The 16,355-nt window shown below is 39.3% G+C and overlaps 1 protein-coding gene across 4 annotated transcripts in view; it reads right to left on the bottom strand.

Annotated features, from left to right (window-relative positions):
• TRIO (trio Rho guanine nucleotide exchange factor) overlaps positions 1 to 16,355 on the bottom strand; it is a 254,214-nt gene that overhangs the window by 94,361 nt on the left and 143,498 nt on the right. For all 4 annotated transcript variants that reach the window (XM_080381109.1, XM_080381107.1, XM_080381108.1 and 1 more), the window contains exons 16-21: positions 12,902 to 13,021; positions 11,255 to 11,446; positions 9,941 to 10,090; positions 8,344 to 8,458; positions 3,493 to 3,608; positions 127 to 249 (exon numbers count right to left, since the gene is read on the bottom strand). In XM_080381109.1, the coding sequence (XP_080237235.1) occupies positions 127 to 249; positions 3,493 to 3,608; positions 8,344 to 8,458; positions 9,941 to 10,090; positions 11,255 to 11,446; positions 12,902 to 13,021 (816 nt within the window). The remainder of the gene's footprint in view (positions 1 to 126; positions 250 to 3,492; positions 3,609 to 8,343; positions 8,459 to 9,940; positions 10,091 to 11,254; positions 11,447 to 12,901; positions 13,022 to 16,355) is intronic.

Consider the following 16,355-nt stretch of genomic DNA (forward strand, 5'->3'; position numbering starts at 1 on the left):
GGGATGTTTTGGGGTTTTTTGTTTTATTTTTTTGGCAGGGGGGCAGAATTTGTGGGTTTGTGGTTTTTTTGGTGGGTTTCTTTTTTTTTTTTTTAGTTCTTATATAATGTTATTTATTTCTTTTACCTTTGCAGTGATCTGAAATTCTTCATGCTCTTTTAACAGCTCTTGAGTGTGCTGGATAGTGGAGCCAGTGGAAGTATGTGTGGATAAATAAAACTCTCCATTGTCATGAATCCACTCCAGGGCCTAAATGAAGCATTGATGAAGGAAAAGTAACAGATAAGGTAACATACTTTTGCCAATAGAAACTATCTGTAATCGGTATTTCACAAACACAGATTTCCCACAAGTAAATTCTACTGTATGTCACTTGTGGCAATCTCTAATATCTCTACAACATCAGGTTGAAATAATTCACTTTAATTCAGTGACACATGAATCTGAAAACTTCAGAGCAGTCCTCTACTACAGGACTACAGCAGTACACTAATAAAAGGTTCTAACTGACTTTGTGTACAGTTTTGTTAGTATACTCCCCAACCGAGCAAAAATCACTTTCTTGGTACAACACAGGACAGCTGTACTCAGATATACATTGTCCAACCCGTAAAACAACTTGTAATAAAACTTACATACATTTGTATGTAAGACTGACAAATGTGTAGGCTGAACTTTCCAAGCACATAAGATGCAACTGTCATTTCACTCTGTAGTTGACATGTATTCCAGCCTCACAAAGTATGGTCTGTAGTTACCTGTACTCCTAGAAATTAAACCTGCAGCAGCGGAGGAATGTTGAGATATATCAGTTAAACCAATTAATGTATGTATAGGTAGTAAAAGACAATTAACTAAGAACTGCAGACTTAAACAGTTTTCCTTCCACATCCTGGCACCTTACTCTCTCACTATTACGAACCATGCTGATCCATGTTATTATCTATGTTCTGCCCACATTAATATTTGCTGCCCTCTTAAGCATAACTCAGTGGTTGCAAGGAATCCTACTCTCTGGCTACTGGAAAAAAAAGAGTCTTCTCAAACCGCAGCGTAAGAGTAAAAATAAAAAAATGTAACAAAAGACTGACATTATCAAGTTTTTTTGCAGCTCTACATACAGGCTACTACAGCAGTATGCAGAACTACATGAACTTAGAAACTTCTTGGTTCTGAAAAAGCCGATACCAGATGTTCAGAGAGTTTAATACAGCTTGTTTAGAACTGTCTTGTTATTAAATGCATGTGTATCTTCTGTGTCTTTAGTAAATACATACAGCACTGGACAAAAATTTAATACTTCAAGAGAAAAAGTAGTAGATTGCTAGCAGGTCCTCCTTCTTCCTTTTCTTTCTCATGCTTCCAGTTACCCTTTTCTCCATTCACATTACCAAGAACAGGAAAAGTTCTATGTTGGCGGACAACAGATATGTCTATTTCAAGAGCATAACCTTACACTGAATCAGCAAAGGCATTGTTCATATTATAATCGCACCCACAATTTAAGCTCAACAAGGACAACATTGATTCTCTTCCTTCCACTTCGGATGCTTTTGCCTCTTGGTATAAAAACCTGCAAGTGAGTAGAAAGCCTTCAAAATTCAATGCTGAACATGAATGCTAGGGTACCATTTACCTAGTCACATACTTGTGCAGATGCAAGCCTGTTGCTATAGGCCTGCGCATTTCAAAAGTCACTGATGGAAACAAACTAACAACCTTTGGACTACTATCAAGAAAAGGGATATTTCAACCAACCACCTGTATGATACTCCTTGTCATTCTAATGTTGATCTTTCCAAGTAAAGAATGACAAGGACAAGCAGCACAGCACAGTTGATACTACAAATTACATTTATTTTGATACTTCTCACTTTCAACTTTTTAACCTCCACCTCTTTTTGGTGGATTTATTACACAATGCTGGAATGAATGATAAACAAAAAACTTTGCCTCCCCAAATGCTGCCCCTTTTTGTAAATTTTTGGCAGCTCTCCAGAGCCACAATGACAGAAAGTTCATCTTAACGTTAATTCCTACAGTTTAGATCAGCTCTCATTTCATGTGAGGCTCAGGATTGCATGCTTAAGACAAGTATCTCCATACAAAAACCGGGAGCAATCAATTTAGTGATCAGGTGAGCCCTTAACTCTGGAATGAGTTGAGAGCCTGCCATTTCACTTGCAAACTACTATGGTATCTGCTCCCACTGCAGGGCATCAAGTTCTGAAAGCACAAAGAATAGGTTCTTCCAGCTTCCAAACAAAAATCTAAATGAAGACAACATTTCCATTTTTTGGCTAATCAGTGTGGAGTCCATATATGGTTTGGTTTCCTTTGCAACGACTGAACTGGTGATTGCTGAAAAATGGGATTTACAATGAAAACGCTGACAGATCTTTATCTCCAGTATTTGATTGTTAGCAATTGCTATACAAAAGCAAGTAGGTCATGTGCTTGGCAGAGGCTGGAGTTAAGGCTATTCAAAAGTGGAGTGGGGGGCAGGGAAGGGGTGGTGGTGGTATTTTAAAGAGGTATTAACCTTTAACTTTACTCCCAAAATTTATCTCACTTTACTTTCTTTATGAAAGCATGAAAGACAGACTTTAGGAATCTTTCAAGAGATCAGAACAGACCACTAGTATTTAAGCTACTGTCTATACTGACTCTCAGAAAGAAATAAAAAGTTAGTTTTTTGAGTTCTGTACAGTAGATCTAACTATATTTCACACCATGGGTGTTGTGTCCTTTTCTGTAGAAGCGGAACAGATAGCTTCCTTTCTTTGTCCTATATCCAGTTTAAAAAAAAAAAAAAAAAAAAAAAGTCGTAAAAAAGCATTGCAGATCATTCCAGTTACCAATTCTGCCTCGGAACCTCCTACGTATTTTTATGGCTTGTGTTTTAATTAGTGAGGGAAATTTCTGTGTGTGTATTAGTTACTTAATAGCTCTTTCCAGGCTGATAAATTCAACAAAACACAAAAAATACAAAGAGGTGGTACCATGCAAGAAACCACAAAAAAGTACATGCATATTGCAAAACCAAAGTCATTCAGTTATTGTTTAACGAGCTATCCAGCTTGTCAGTTTCCTAGACCTGCCAACTGACTTAATTATATGAAGTTTTTTTCCCCCAACATCTGTGTAAAATGTTGCTGCCTGTTATCTCCCTGGTCAAATCAGGTGTGTGTGTAGAAGTTAAAAAGTGTAACAAATTGTCAAATGCAAGTTTGCAGAAATGAGATTCACCAGTACCAGATCAAGCTGGAAGAAGCAAAACACTACCTTTAAGTTACAGCAGTAAAGACACCCTGCCTCAGTGTATTTAGCTGTTCTGTATTAAAGGAAAAGCAAATTTACTTTATATTTTAATCATTGATCTTTCTGCCATTTGAAATACTAAAGTCAAGGGTAAATTTGTTATTGTGGGACAAGTCAGTGTTTGTTAAACCTTGATCACAACTGAAGAAGATTTTTATATAAAAGCCTCACCTGTTTGGCACTTCTTTCAAACACCACATACTGTTGGCATTGATCAAGACGTCTTTTACGCATGGTCCAATAATGCAGCACACGGTTCTCCCTCTGGAAGAGTTCATTCAAGATATCTGAAGAAATGTAAACAGTTTCAACAGATGTTATGACATCCAATTTTGAAATATCACGTTAATCAGCAGTTCTTTATATTATAGAATTTACAATCCAGTTACTCTTTCTGTTACTCTTTGTATTGCTCTTTCCCCTGATATTCATGACACAGTGTTCCTTTTTCATTATTATTTACAGAAATGTTGGTTAAAGAAACTAGAGATGCAATTAAAACTTACTACTGACATCTTTTTACTCTCAAATATTTTCATACAAAGGTTTGCCACTGCTTATAACAGAACTGAAAATGTAGCCTGATAAAGATGGTTCTTGGCATTTCCTCAGAAAGAACGAGCATGAGCAAGTAATCACAACATGCTTAACATCTCCTATTAATTGCAATAAAAACCCCTCACCTTTTCTGTATAGACCAGTCTCCTAAAAAATATTTTAATAATTTAATACATGTGGGCAAATACATAACCTTAGGTCGCTACACAAACAGATGCAACATAAGCAGATATGAAATGCACAGAAACCCAAGTAATAAAAAAACCCAAACCAACAGCAGTGTAACTGAGTAAAGTTGACTTGTTGAAATGAGCGTTCTTTGAGCCTTGAGAGAATTTACAGGTAATCAAATAATTAACTCCACAATTTGTTATTCCATTCCTGAGTATCAGAAACTGTCTGCCACTGCAAAGTCACATCCAAATTCCACTATTAACCTGCAGTTCCACATATCTGGCTTATAAATTCTTCCTGGACAGCAAAGACCTTTTGCTTATAATATGCACAAAATTTTTGCTGAACTCTGCTCCTTTAACTCTTTTTCTTTTCTTCAGAGAAATCCTAGCACTTTCTTGTGAAGCTGACTTCACCCGCTGCTTCTTCCAGAGCAGCAGCCCTACCAGACTTCGTAGCTCCTGCAAAGCCTGGTGGCAAGCTGCCCACACACGGAGACCGGGACATTCACTGTCTCTGCCAGATGACCCTGTTGGAAGTGCACAGAACTCAAGGGGAAGTTTACTACAAAACAGGAGAGAGCACAAAAAAGGCTCATTCTTCACGATGGCGCTTTACTTGCTTTTCTACTTACACCCACAGCCAGATACGCCTCATAATGATGAATGGAGGCTATCAGGTGCTAGGCCACTTCAGGCCTCTGCATTCCCCTGCCCCACTGTGTGGGTCCAACCATGCCTTACATCCCAAAGGCTAACGACTTCAAGAAACAGTTTGACAGAGAAGCTCAAATAAAGGGAGTCTGAGGAGAAAACATCTATCAGCTATCTAGACCAATTATAACTGCCTGTCACAGCCTCCTTAAGGATTATGAAACCTGTCTGCAATGCTGCCAACATCCTCCTGCTTGGAAGCACCGTATTCCCAGTTGCCACAGAGTGCTGAGATCACCCAGGACTTGCTTTTGGTTGGAATCTGGTCACTGTGGCCAAGGTTTTCTTCCTGCTGGGCAGGCTACCCTCAAATATGCCTCAACTGATCTGTCCCCTAGCCAAGCTGTGAGCTGATCTGCTATGAGCCTCACCGGCCTTCTCAGCTTTATTTCTGCCTTACACCACCTCCAAAACATTTGCTCAGAATATATGCCAGATTTTGAGGGGCAAGGGTTGGGGTGGGACACAATTATCATTATACAATGCAATACACCTAACTGGACACACCATATAAAAAGAGACATCTCGAGAGTGACCCAAGCAAAGTAGTTCTGACAAAGAGCAAGCAAGGTGAGTGTAGCTAATTGGAACAGCATTTGTTCCGTCAGGACATGATACAGATGGCAAGGCAGTGAGAGATATTTGGCTGGGCACTGTTAGTGTTACTGTCATTAATTTCCTGGACTGACAAGGAAGAGCAAAAATATTATATAAAATACTTGAAGGAAAATATAGAACATCAGTATTTAATACTATGTTTGGATGAGCAGCTCTGTCTCAAGGCTCCTGAACTCTAAGTCCCTGATGTTGTTATTTTCTTTGATTCCAACATTCGTTAGAATTGTTTCCTAAACTTTCAGCTTATTCTCCAGGCTCGGTGAGCTTTCAGCTGTGTCTATGCACCACGCGCTCTCTAACAACCAATCTAAAAATACGAGCATCACTAGGCAACTTCCACAGTATGTTCAGTCACAGCCCATACAGCACAGACAGGTTACGAAGAAGCACACAAAACTAGCAACGGAAGCAAACACAAAGATGATCCATTTCTGAGCTTACAACTATTGTCAACAACTGAATCCACCTGCTTTTAGTTTTAGGCCACAACTCCTTCCTAAAATATAGCTTTGGCATGGTGTCTGACAGTATTTGGATACTCCGAGCTGCAAGTCAAGGAAATTACTTACACTGGTAAAAAGAGACAGAAGGACTTCTCAGAGTTCAGTACCATTGTGATAACTGTTTCCCATGAGGCACGTGCTTACCTAAACTTTTCCTAGATTTTTTTAGACATTGCTTTTCTAGACATCATAATCTGCAGCTGGGAGTACCATCAAGTATGCTATTGAACAAGGCTTTCGAAAAACATTCAGCAGTTCTGCAGAAACTTGAGGGTTACTCAAGGTTTTGAAAGTGTTCATTTATATACTATATACTGATCACAGACACACAGTTTCAAGCATACACCCGAGTATGAGTGTGTAACAGTCCAGCAGAACACATGTAACCTCGATTGCACCAAAATGAAATAACACACTATTTTTTTCCTCTATTTAGAAAAGAGATTGTTTTTTTTTCTTACATGCATATTTGAACAAGAATACCAGAGATTTTTAATTACTCAGTTACCACCATACCACTGAGACCTCAAAGGAAGGAGTCCTCACTAATTTTTTCTTGACTTATGTTTAATTCTCAGAAGCATATATTATATGGCATATGGTGGGAACAACTAACTCACTACGTTAGAGCACATAACTTATTTTTTTCCTGCTTGGGGATTTTTGGTGGGGTTTTTTGTTGCTTTTTTAACATATATCATTCACCCAGGATTTTATATGTACACAGAACATGTATAGCATTATGGTTCTGACACATAATTATTCTTAAGGACGTTAGCTGAGACATTTCTGTATTTTCCTCATCTGAACACATTTACCTTTCCCAGAATGACTGTTTCCACACAAATGTCAAAACTGAATTTTTAAAAGTTTGTCTAAAAGCCCTAACATTTTTCTTATACTCTTAAACTTGCAAGTGTGGTAACCAAAACTTCCTGCTTGCTCCTGCTTTGTTTTCTTTGTCCTATACTAAGAGAAGAGCTAAGTGACAGATGTCAGCAACATTTCAGTTATGGATACCGCCAGCATTTGTGTTGAGATTTTGTCATGTACAATTCTATAAACGTTGGCGTCTTGGGGGCAGAGGAAAAAAAAATCCTTTCCCTCAGCTCTACATGCTCAACATTTCCAACTGCCAAAATCCAATTATTTCCTTAGAGCTAAAAGTATGGTCAACATGCTATTATCTTCCTGACATAAAAAATTCAACAAAGGTTGATTTTCAATTTCAGTACTGTCAGGTACACGGGTAAGTTTAACACAAACTGTCTTTGCCTTATAGTAAAGGGAAGCAGTGAGCATGTCCTTTTCTAATAGAGTCATCAAGTAATTTAGAGTGGAATTGACCTCTGGAGGCTATCTGTTCCAATCTCCTCCTCAAAGCAGAACTAACTTCAAAGTTTTTCAGGAGCTTGTTCAACTGAGTTTTAAAAATTCCCAAGGCCTCTCTGGGCTACCTGTTCTACTCAGTGCTTTCTCACTCTTGTTGTAACAGTTTCTCCTTATATCCATTCAGAACTTCCCTTGCTGCAACTTTTTCCTCTGGTCCTATTGCTGTGTTCCTCTGAGTTGGGCTCCATCCTCTGCATAACTCCCCTTTGGGCAGCTGCAAACAGCAATTAATCAGACAATTAGACTTCACTGGTACTGAGTCTGTAGCATGGCCTGAGTGTTCAGTCACAGCTTCAAAACTCATTGAGCAGAATACGACTGGCAAATAAATTAGTAAAATGCAATATTTATTCCTGAATCTCTCTGATCTCTGTTCCACCTATCTCACCCATCAGTTACGCACACACTACTAATTTCTGTACTTCTGTCCCTGAAAGACTTACAGATTTCTCTCTCTACTCCATTCCCCACAGTGCACGTTGCACCTTAAAGCTGTACTATATTGAACTAATCCCAGCAAAAGCAAAGCCCCATGTAATAGTTTTTTCCTGCCTCACCTCAGCTACTACTTATCTACGCATCTAATTTAAACATGAAGTCCTATACTTCATAAAGTTCCTTAATATTGATTCAACTACATGAAAGGTCCAAGGGCATCATTCAAGGGATTATCTTGTATCACGCTGGTACACCCAAGGAACTCGCAGAATGTACCGCACTAACAGAGTAAGCTTGCAGTGATCAGCTCCCATTTGGCTTCAGACCAAACATTATCACGTGGAAGTTTACTATCTCATTTTCTCAACAGAAGTAGCACATTTGAGTCTCAAATTGAAAGAAGATTAAGTGTAAGCAGGAGATAAATTCAAAGCAACTTCATTTGGGTATAAGAGAAGGTGATGACTGGCAGCTCCTTCTAAGTGTGCGAGGAATTTTAATTATTTCCTGTTAGGTCTGACAGAACCCTTTCCACTTGGGCAGGCAGGCTTCACTCCATCATCACACACACCACAGCATATGACGATCACATTCTTTGGGAAAAAAAAGGATGAGAAACCCCTTACTCTTCACTTGTTGTTCAGGTGCTTTGATATGTGTCACCATCCCTGGCATGTTTACGCTGTTCCTGTGCAGGTATTTCAGGAAGACATCAGCATTCCTCCGAGCCAGTGTGCAAGCCTAGAGAGACAGCAGTATTACTTTATTTGAAGATGCACAAATACACATCCAGAAAGAGAGGAAGGACCTTCCTCACCCCCATCCCCTTTTTATGCATTTCCCACCCTCTCCAATTTTAGAAAAGGTTGCTTGTTAAATCCTTCTACAAGTAAGCCAACTCAATGGCTAAAATAGTTTTCCCAAAAAATAGCAGTTGATCCTTACTCATCCAGCAGTGGGGAAAAAAACCACCAGCTCCAAACAAAAACAAAAAACCCCAAACAAAATGCTATACATTTTTATCCAAAGATCCTGAAAGGCAACTGCCTGCTCTAGAGCTTTCAGCACCACTCACAAAGAAGTTTGTTTTGTATATGTGCCATGTGCCACGGGCCACCTGAAGTTACTGTGTAAACAGAGTGCACATGCTTACATACTCACCTGGATACTCCAAAACATCCACCAGTACTTTAAACAAAAAAGTAAACACTTCACTGAACTGAAACCAAAAGCGCTAAAATATTAAGACATGCCCTTAATATATTAAGGCAAGGCCTTGAGAGCTTTCAGACCTTGCTGCTGTATTGCCAAGACTCAGCTCAGCTGCCTTCACCTTAATGTACACCAAGTACTACACATGGGCTTGCTGCTTTATTTTTAATAAGCAGAACATGAAACGCTACTGTAAAAGGTTACATAAATTAGCACGGTTTGAAGTAATTTCTCAAATTGTTTTTAAACAAAGACTGGTAACTCACACGCCAGCTGCAGAAAGATCTATTTGACAGTACAGTCAGATCTATGTTAATGTATTTTTGAATGTTCTCATCTGTGCATGAGAACAAAACAGCTTTTAATAAAAATAAGATTTATACTGTTAGTAGTTTTTCAAGGTGATGCTGGAAAAAGCTTTTGGTTACAGGGTTAGTTACACTGCTTTGCAAGCATCCGTTACACATTTATAATCAAGCTTCTCCACTAGGACACTAGTTGGAATGGAAACCTTTCATTTATCTGCAGACTACCATACAAACCCAACTACTCCCACATGCTTGTCTAGCAATTTCCTCCTTCTGTACTCTACTGTAGTCCCAAGAACATCTGAGAGCTGCCCTGATGCACAGGCAGCAAAGGCACTATGTGACTGTCACTCCTCTTCCAAAGCAGCAGCCTTTAAGCATTCTTTAGAATGACAGCTGCTCAAAGCAGTGATTCCCAATTCCTCTTCAGTCACAGCGGGAGACCTGACATTTACTGAAGTTCAACAGGAAATATATTTATAAAAACTGGCTACAGTTTTATGCACTTGGCAGTATTCTCCTAATTGCTGTCAGAAGCAGTTAACATGTCACTTACCACATCTCTGCAGTTTGGGACATACCTGTAGCTTTTGAATGGGCACTGCTGCTTTCCACATACATTTCAGCACTGTAAGAGTAAGCATTTGACTGCATGCTTTCCAAGACACAGAAGACCACAAAAAAAAAAAAAAGCAAACCTTACCTTTAGGAACGCCTCCTTCTGTTCCAGGTGTTTGCTTATCATGGGAGTAACATGATCTGTTTCAGAGTTGGGACCCAGTTTGTCTGCTCCCCCACACCAGTCTTCCTCTCGTTTATATTCTTGCTCCAGGCTTTCCAGCACACTGCACACCTATCAGGAGAAAGGAGTCCAACTCAAATATAATTTAGTAAAGACAAAAATCTCAAATTCAAGCCAAAAAAAAATGGAAAACGAATCCACCCCTTAGATATTCCTTAGCTTTTGACATGTTTTGACTGGGACTTAAGAGAAAGCAACAAACTTTGACTGAAGGTTTGCAAGCATTGGCCTGCTTAAGTGGAATTCTCAGAAGACTATCCCTCCTAGAGTTGCTCATCTTTATCTGCTTCTGTGACTGCATAATTCAGGATAGGCTTAAGATATGATTGCACAGGAAGCAACCCTGCCAACCTTCCCCCAACTTTTCTGCAGACAAGTAGGATGAAGCTGATTTTTCTCTGACTTCCCCCCCCCCCAAAAACCAGAATAAGCCATCTAAAGTACTTCCATTAAAACTTCTGTGTAACTTGTTTATGGTTTAAGCAAAACTTCTTGAAACAAGCCGAAATCCAACTAAGCAGCTGTATGTATGTTTCATCTTGAAAATGTTCTACAAGACTTTTCTTTACTAAAAATAAGAATCTGAGGAATATTAAAAGGGGAGGGTGATAGAAGAGGCAGATGAAGATTTCAGTCTTCACCAATAATCACTGCACTTTGGTAGTGTACCTTCTTTGGAAGTTCGCTAACTGAAGTGAGTGTATCCAGATCAGTTACACTGTAGTCTCTTAGTAGTTAGTGTGATCTAGCTACTACTCATTTATCATAGAATTGTTCGGGTTGGAAGGAACCTTTACAGATCATCTGTAGTCCAATGCCCCTGCCATGGCCAGGAACATCATTCACTAGATCAGGTTGCTCAAAATTCGGTCCAACCTGACTTCGAGTATTTCCAGGGATATTCGAGTATTTCCAGAGCACCCACAACTTCTCTGGGCAACCTGTTCTGGTGTCTCATCACCCTCAGTACAGGTCGTAGTAAAAAGTCATCTTATAAGACCACTTTATATATTGAAAGGCTGCAACACATAATTTGTCTTTCTAAGGCAGCTGGGTAAGAGGATTTGCTTTTTGCATTTTTTTTTTATAACTGCAATTATTATCAGATCAGTAAATAGAAGCAAACCTAGTCAATCATTTTTTTTAGGGAATGCTGGTTTGTGCCACACTGAAGAATTACCCAAGACAGACACAGATTATGTAGCATTTCTGTACCTGTTCAGAAGTTTTATAGAAGGCAACAGAAGCATTCACAAGTTTGAGACGGTCCTCCATCTTCAGCATCAGTTGTTGCCAATGGGAGGCAACCTTCTCCGCACACTCCCGGATCATATCCATATCATAGTGATTAGCCTGCAGCATTGCCTCTGCCTTCTGCTGAACCTGCAGGGCGCTTTGATGTGTTTTCTGGCAAGAGGTGAAAATTCAGGAGGTCAGTGGAGTACTTCACCTTCTTGAAGACCTCAAAGGCTCACATTTCCACTGTGTCAACGACACTTCTATACACATGCACAAACACCCATCAGCTAAAAAGAACTGTCTAATATTAGTCACTGCATGACTTGACTACGCAAATACAAAGGAAATAAATCCTGTAGAGATTTATCATCAAATCAACAATGACTAGCAGCTTGCAAGCAATGGCCACTGTCTAGCAGTAAGCCACACACAGCATATCTATGTTGGAGTACACTGTTATAATTATGAATTTCAAGTCAATTTTCTTTCCCTTCATGGTGAGGAAAAGGAAGATGGAAGGGTTGTATCTTATTTTGGCTTGATTGCTTTTACTATCCTCACAGCTTTACTGCAGTCTTTTACACATCAACAGTGAGCAAATGAAGGTGCAGGCATGCAGACCAATAACAAAAGAAAACTCTCCATTCACTGTAAGCAAATTTTTAACTGTAATTCTCTGTGTAAACATATACTTGCCTAAAATCTGGAACCCCTAACTATAATAAGTATTATCTTATCAGAGTACAGAATGATCCAGAAAAACAATTCAAGCTTCCTAGTAATTTATTCTTAAACTGACGAACACCTAAAGGTCTGATAATTTTTATACTTAGGAGCTCTCAAAATGAGGGTAAATATAGTGCAAACTGTAAAAAAAAAAAAAGGTGCGTGTGTGTGGGAACGAGAGCAACACTCCACCAAACCACCAAATAGCAAATAAACTGAAAGAGTTACTGCAAGACAGAATACGTCAAAAAAGTTTCCCCAAATTATAACATTGGTTAATCTTTCAACAGAAGTCAAATTCTTAAAAAATGTAAGCTATACATAATCAATATCACCTTAAGTTCCTCAATAGTGCATATCAGTTATTAGTAATACTGCATTTCAGTCAGTCTTAAGGTCTCTGTCAATTTTTTGCAGAGGTATGTCCAGTCTGGTAAGTTTAGTTTGAAGTCATGGCAGGAGGATGGACACACCACCACACAAAAATTACTGTAAAACCTACTATCAAACAAAAATGGAAACATTAAAGGACCATATCAGAATACACAAAACTGATGTTTGCTGTTGCATTTATTCTAAACTACAACAATGAGGATTACGTGTTGTATTCTAACAAAGGGAAACACCATTTTCAGTGAAATTGCTGTGAACAGCTATCACTTTACAAAAATGCAAAGAGGTACTGAGATGTGTTCACCTGGAATTGCAGCTCCAAATGAACAAGAACAAAACCCCCGCCTTCCCAGTAAGTGTTTTTATGTCTTTACCATAAGATGCTTTCAACAGCTTTTCCTAAATTCAAAATATTGTAGTGTGAACCCAACAATGTTATTTACAGAGGCTCGTGAACTGTAATACAGGACTACCTGGTTATGGTCACTGAAATTGTGCTTTTACCTCTATTGCATGTTGAAACTGCTCATGCTCCCTCTGTAACTGCTCTGCCTCCTGCAAAGAGCTAGCAGTGATAAGCCCAGCGTTTAACATTGACTCCCCATTTCGGATCCAGCCCAAAACCTGTAACAAAGGAGAAGACCATGAAATATGCAGTTCCACTGCCAAACAGCAAGAAAGGCATCATTGCTAGGGAAAAACCACACACATAGGGTCACATGTAGTACTGGAATTGATAACTAATTAATTTATTAATGATATATTTATGGTGAATTATATATTCAATGAACACAGAGAATGACATTCACTATAATTTCACTTGGTTGACAATTTGTATCTTTCAGTCAACTACTACATGCTTGTGATTTCAGTTTACACTCTGAACAAGGTTGTGTTTCTGAATATCACTTCTGTCACCTGGACAACAGGAACAAGTTACGAGCAATATTTGCCTAAAAGCCAGTGTCAATAATGTAAATTGAGGATATGCACCTTAGTAAAAAGTAAGCAAACAATTCTGAATATTAAAGTTGTGAAAAATGTGACCATTGACTGTGTTCTAGTTGCTTAAAGATGTTCAGTTTTCAGAATGTGTCTTGACACGTCCTTGAAACCAGAAGAATCCCCGGCTGGGGAGGAGCCTCAGGAGGCCACCTAGTGCATCTCTTACCAACATCAGGAACATGCAACCTTAAGGCCCCTCCTGAAAGATCTGGGCCTTGTTTGTTACTCAAGACTCCAATCCCAATCTTCCACCAGATGCTTTTATCACCACAAGTCTTCCTTCTTCTAACACTCAAATCCTTCTTGCTTTCATTTCAGCTTATTTCATTTCTCCTGCCCACACTGGGAGGAAAAAAAACTGAAAAAACACAAGCCAAACCCCTTAGTTTTCTCCCTCTTAGCATCAGCTTTGTTTATCGCTCTCCTCTCTCCATCAAGAACATTACCCAATTCCTTCCTCTAGTTTCATCTTCTCCTGTTGACCACAGTCTCTTCAATCCCATGTGAAGTCAGTTGCCTTATTTTTCTCACTGCTTTATTGTAAGATCTCTCCAGTTGATAACCATGACTTCAGTCAACATCTTTCAAGTACTAAGTAAAGCTGGACATAATTCAGGTTATTCACTGTCATCTGTGTAACTTTTCTAAGGAACTGCTGCCCAGCCAGTAATTACCTCTGTGGCGTATTTGTTCAGCTGATTATTCCTGCCAGTACACCATGCTCTGTATTTGTCACTAATAAAATTAATATCCTTCTTGCAGCACAATTCTCCCATACATCAAGATAATTTTGAACTGTAATCCAGTGTCTTCTGATGAACTCAAATCCCTTTTCCAGTTTCTTTTGCCTTTATCTTCACATTTAAAAGCATAATCCCTACTCTACCATGTAATTTTCTGACTGAAAACATGAACTAGTATCCAAATACAGACTTCTACAGATATATTTTTTTAAATTTTGAAATCTGTTTTCCAATCCAGTGACTCTCTTAGTAAAACTTTCATTACTGAGTATGGTTTTCCAGCAAGTTATCATTCATGGTACTGTAGTCTCATATTACATTCGCATACTAAGCCAGGGCCAGATAGAATGAACTAAACTATTCCAAAAGCTTTAATAGAAGGAAGATTATGTCATCTGCTTTTTCACCTCTACCCAGAAGACTTGTTACCTTGTCAGGAAGAATCAGGATTTATCAATGGGAAGCTATACTTAATTAATCTATGTAAGCCTTTTCTCTTCTCCTCATCACTTTTCAGGTTTAATAATCTACTTGTTTCACTATTTTTCCTGGGAATTTTGTTAAACTAGCTGACCTATAATCCTCCCTTAGCTAATCCTTTCCCACTTTTGAGAAGTAGATGTTGAGTTCCAGGCCTCCAGAATCTCATCCAACCTCCACAAGTTTGGAGAAGATAAGCACTAATGTCTATGACATTATTTCAGGCAGTTTTATAGGTATTCTGGGGTGATTTCCTTTGGGCCCAGTTGATTTGAAAATAACCAGTTTAAGCATAGCTTCCCTAGCATGTTCCTACCAACTGATTTTAGACCCTTAACCACTGGTAATAAATATATTAACTACCAAATGACAGCTAGCTCTTAACACTAAATATTGTCATCTAGTGATCCACCTGTAACACCACCATTGATACTACTGTGCCAGGTTATGACTGGGTGAATCAGGATGACATGACTATAGTCATAGTCTGAAAACATGGGCAGAAACCAGGAAAAGGACCTATCAAAACACAGATGCTTAAAAACAAAAAGGCACACGTGGTCTGCATCCAAGGTATACTCTAACATGGCTTTAACAGCTTGAAGCAACTGAGTCTACCTATCTTGACACAATATCCATTCCCTCAAATCACAGTTTCACCCTCTGTCTTGTGCTTATCTACACTGCAATATTGTGGGATTAGTAATACAGTTTTTTCCACTTCTGCCTGCACGATGAATAGCTAAGAAGTTGGGCATTTACCCCATCCCCACCCTCCGCCTCGGATAACATGTATTTGAATTCTTCTATACAAATCCTGCAAGTCTGTAGAAAAAAAGTCTGCAGTGTAGATGTAGTGTGGGACAGCACCTCCTAGACATGTAAGTGGGTGCACATTCTGCTTGTCTGAGGACAAAATGCTGGGTCAGGTGGAGCCTTATGGGGAGGCGGAAGATGGCTCTGGCCTTGGAACAACCTCTCCTGCTGTCATCCCCCGGATAACAGCATGGGGGCACATGAAAGGGACCGTGAAAGGAGCTGGGAGTTTGGAATTCGTTAAGACACCTGGGGCTGTTAATACTCAAGGGAGCAAGTCCAGGTAAGCCTCAAGGGCAACTTCCAGAGGAACAAGATGGGTTCAATAGACTGTAGACAGAAACTATGCTTGGAGAATAGAATTTGTCTGTAAGAACACAGAGGGTGGAAGATGTTTTTAAATCCCTTTTTTATTTGTAGTTTGTCTCATAAAAGCAGTTCTAAGTTCCCCCTCTACCTTAGTTAGGTAATTATTTTTCCAGGTATGCTCTAACATACCTTCTTAGGGTTAAAATACATTTAGCCTTGTCCAGAGAACTTATAATGAAGGTGAATGCTTGAGCAGCACCAGTTCAAAGCTCCTCTTGACTTGGCATCCCATCATACACACCAAAGACAGCTAGCGCAGAACTTGTCATTTCAAACACACTGATTTGCCCTCCTGCTTGATGCAGGTCACGGTGCCAGTGCAGAAGCTGGTGGAACTCAGAGGAGGGAAGTTGCCCACAGCACTTTCCCCTTCCCTCTGCTCTGACTCAAGGGGAAAATATAAGCACCAGTAAATATTGAGCCTGTTGTTCTTTCAGGGCTGCTGCCTTCCCACATTTGTTGGCATGTTTCCATCACCTCACTGTCTGGGTGGACCACACATGCCATCTTTCTCCTTGCAGCCTTCAGCAGGCTAGAAGAGCATC

The sequence above is a fragment of the Falco punctatus genome, assembly GCF_963210335.1.
Source record: "Falco punctatus genome assembly, chromosome: 3".
NCBI classification, from domain to species: domain Eukaryota; kingdom Metazoa; phylum Chordata; class Aves; order Falconiformes; family Falconidae; genus Falco; species Falco punctatus.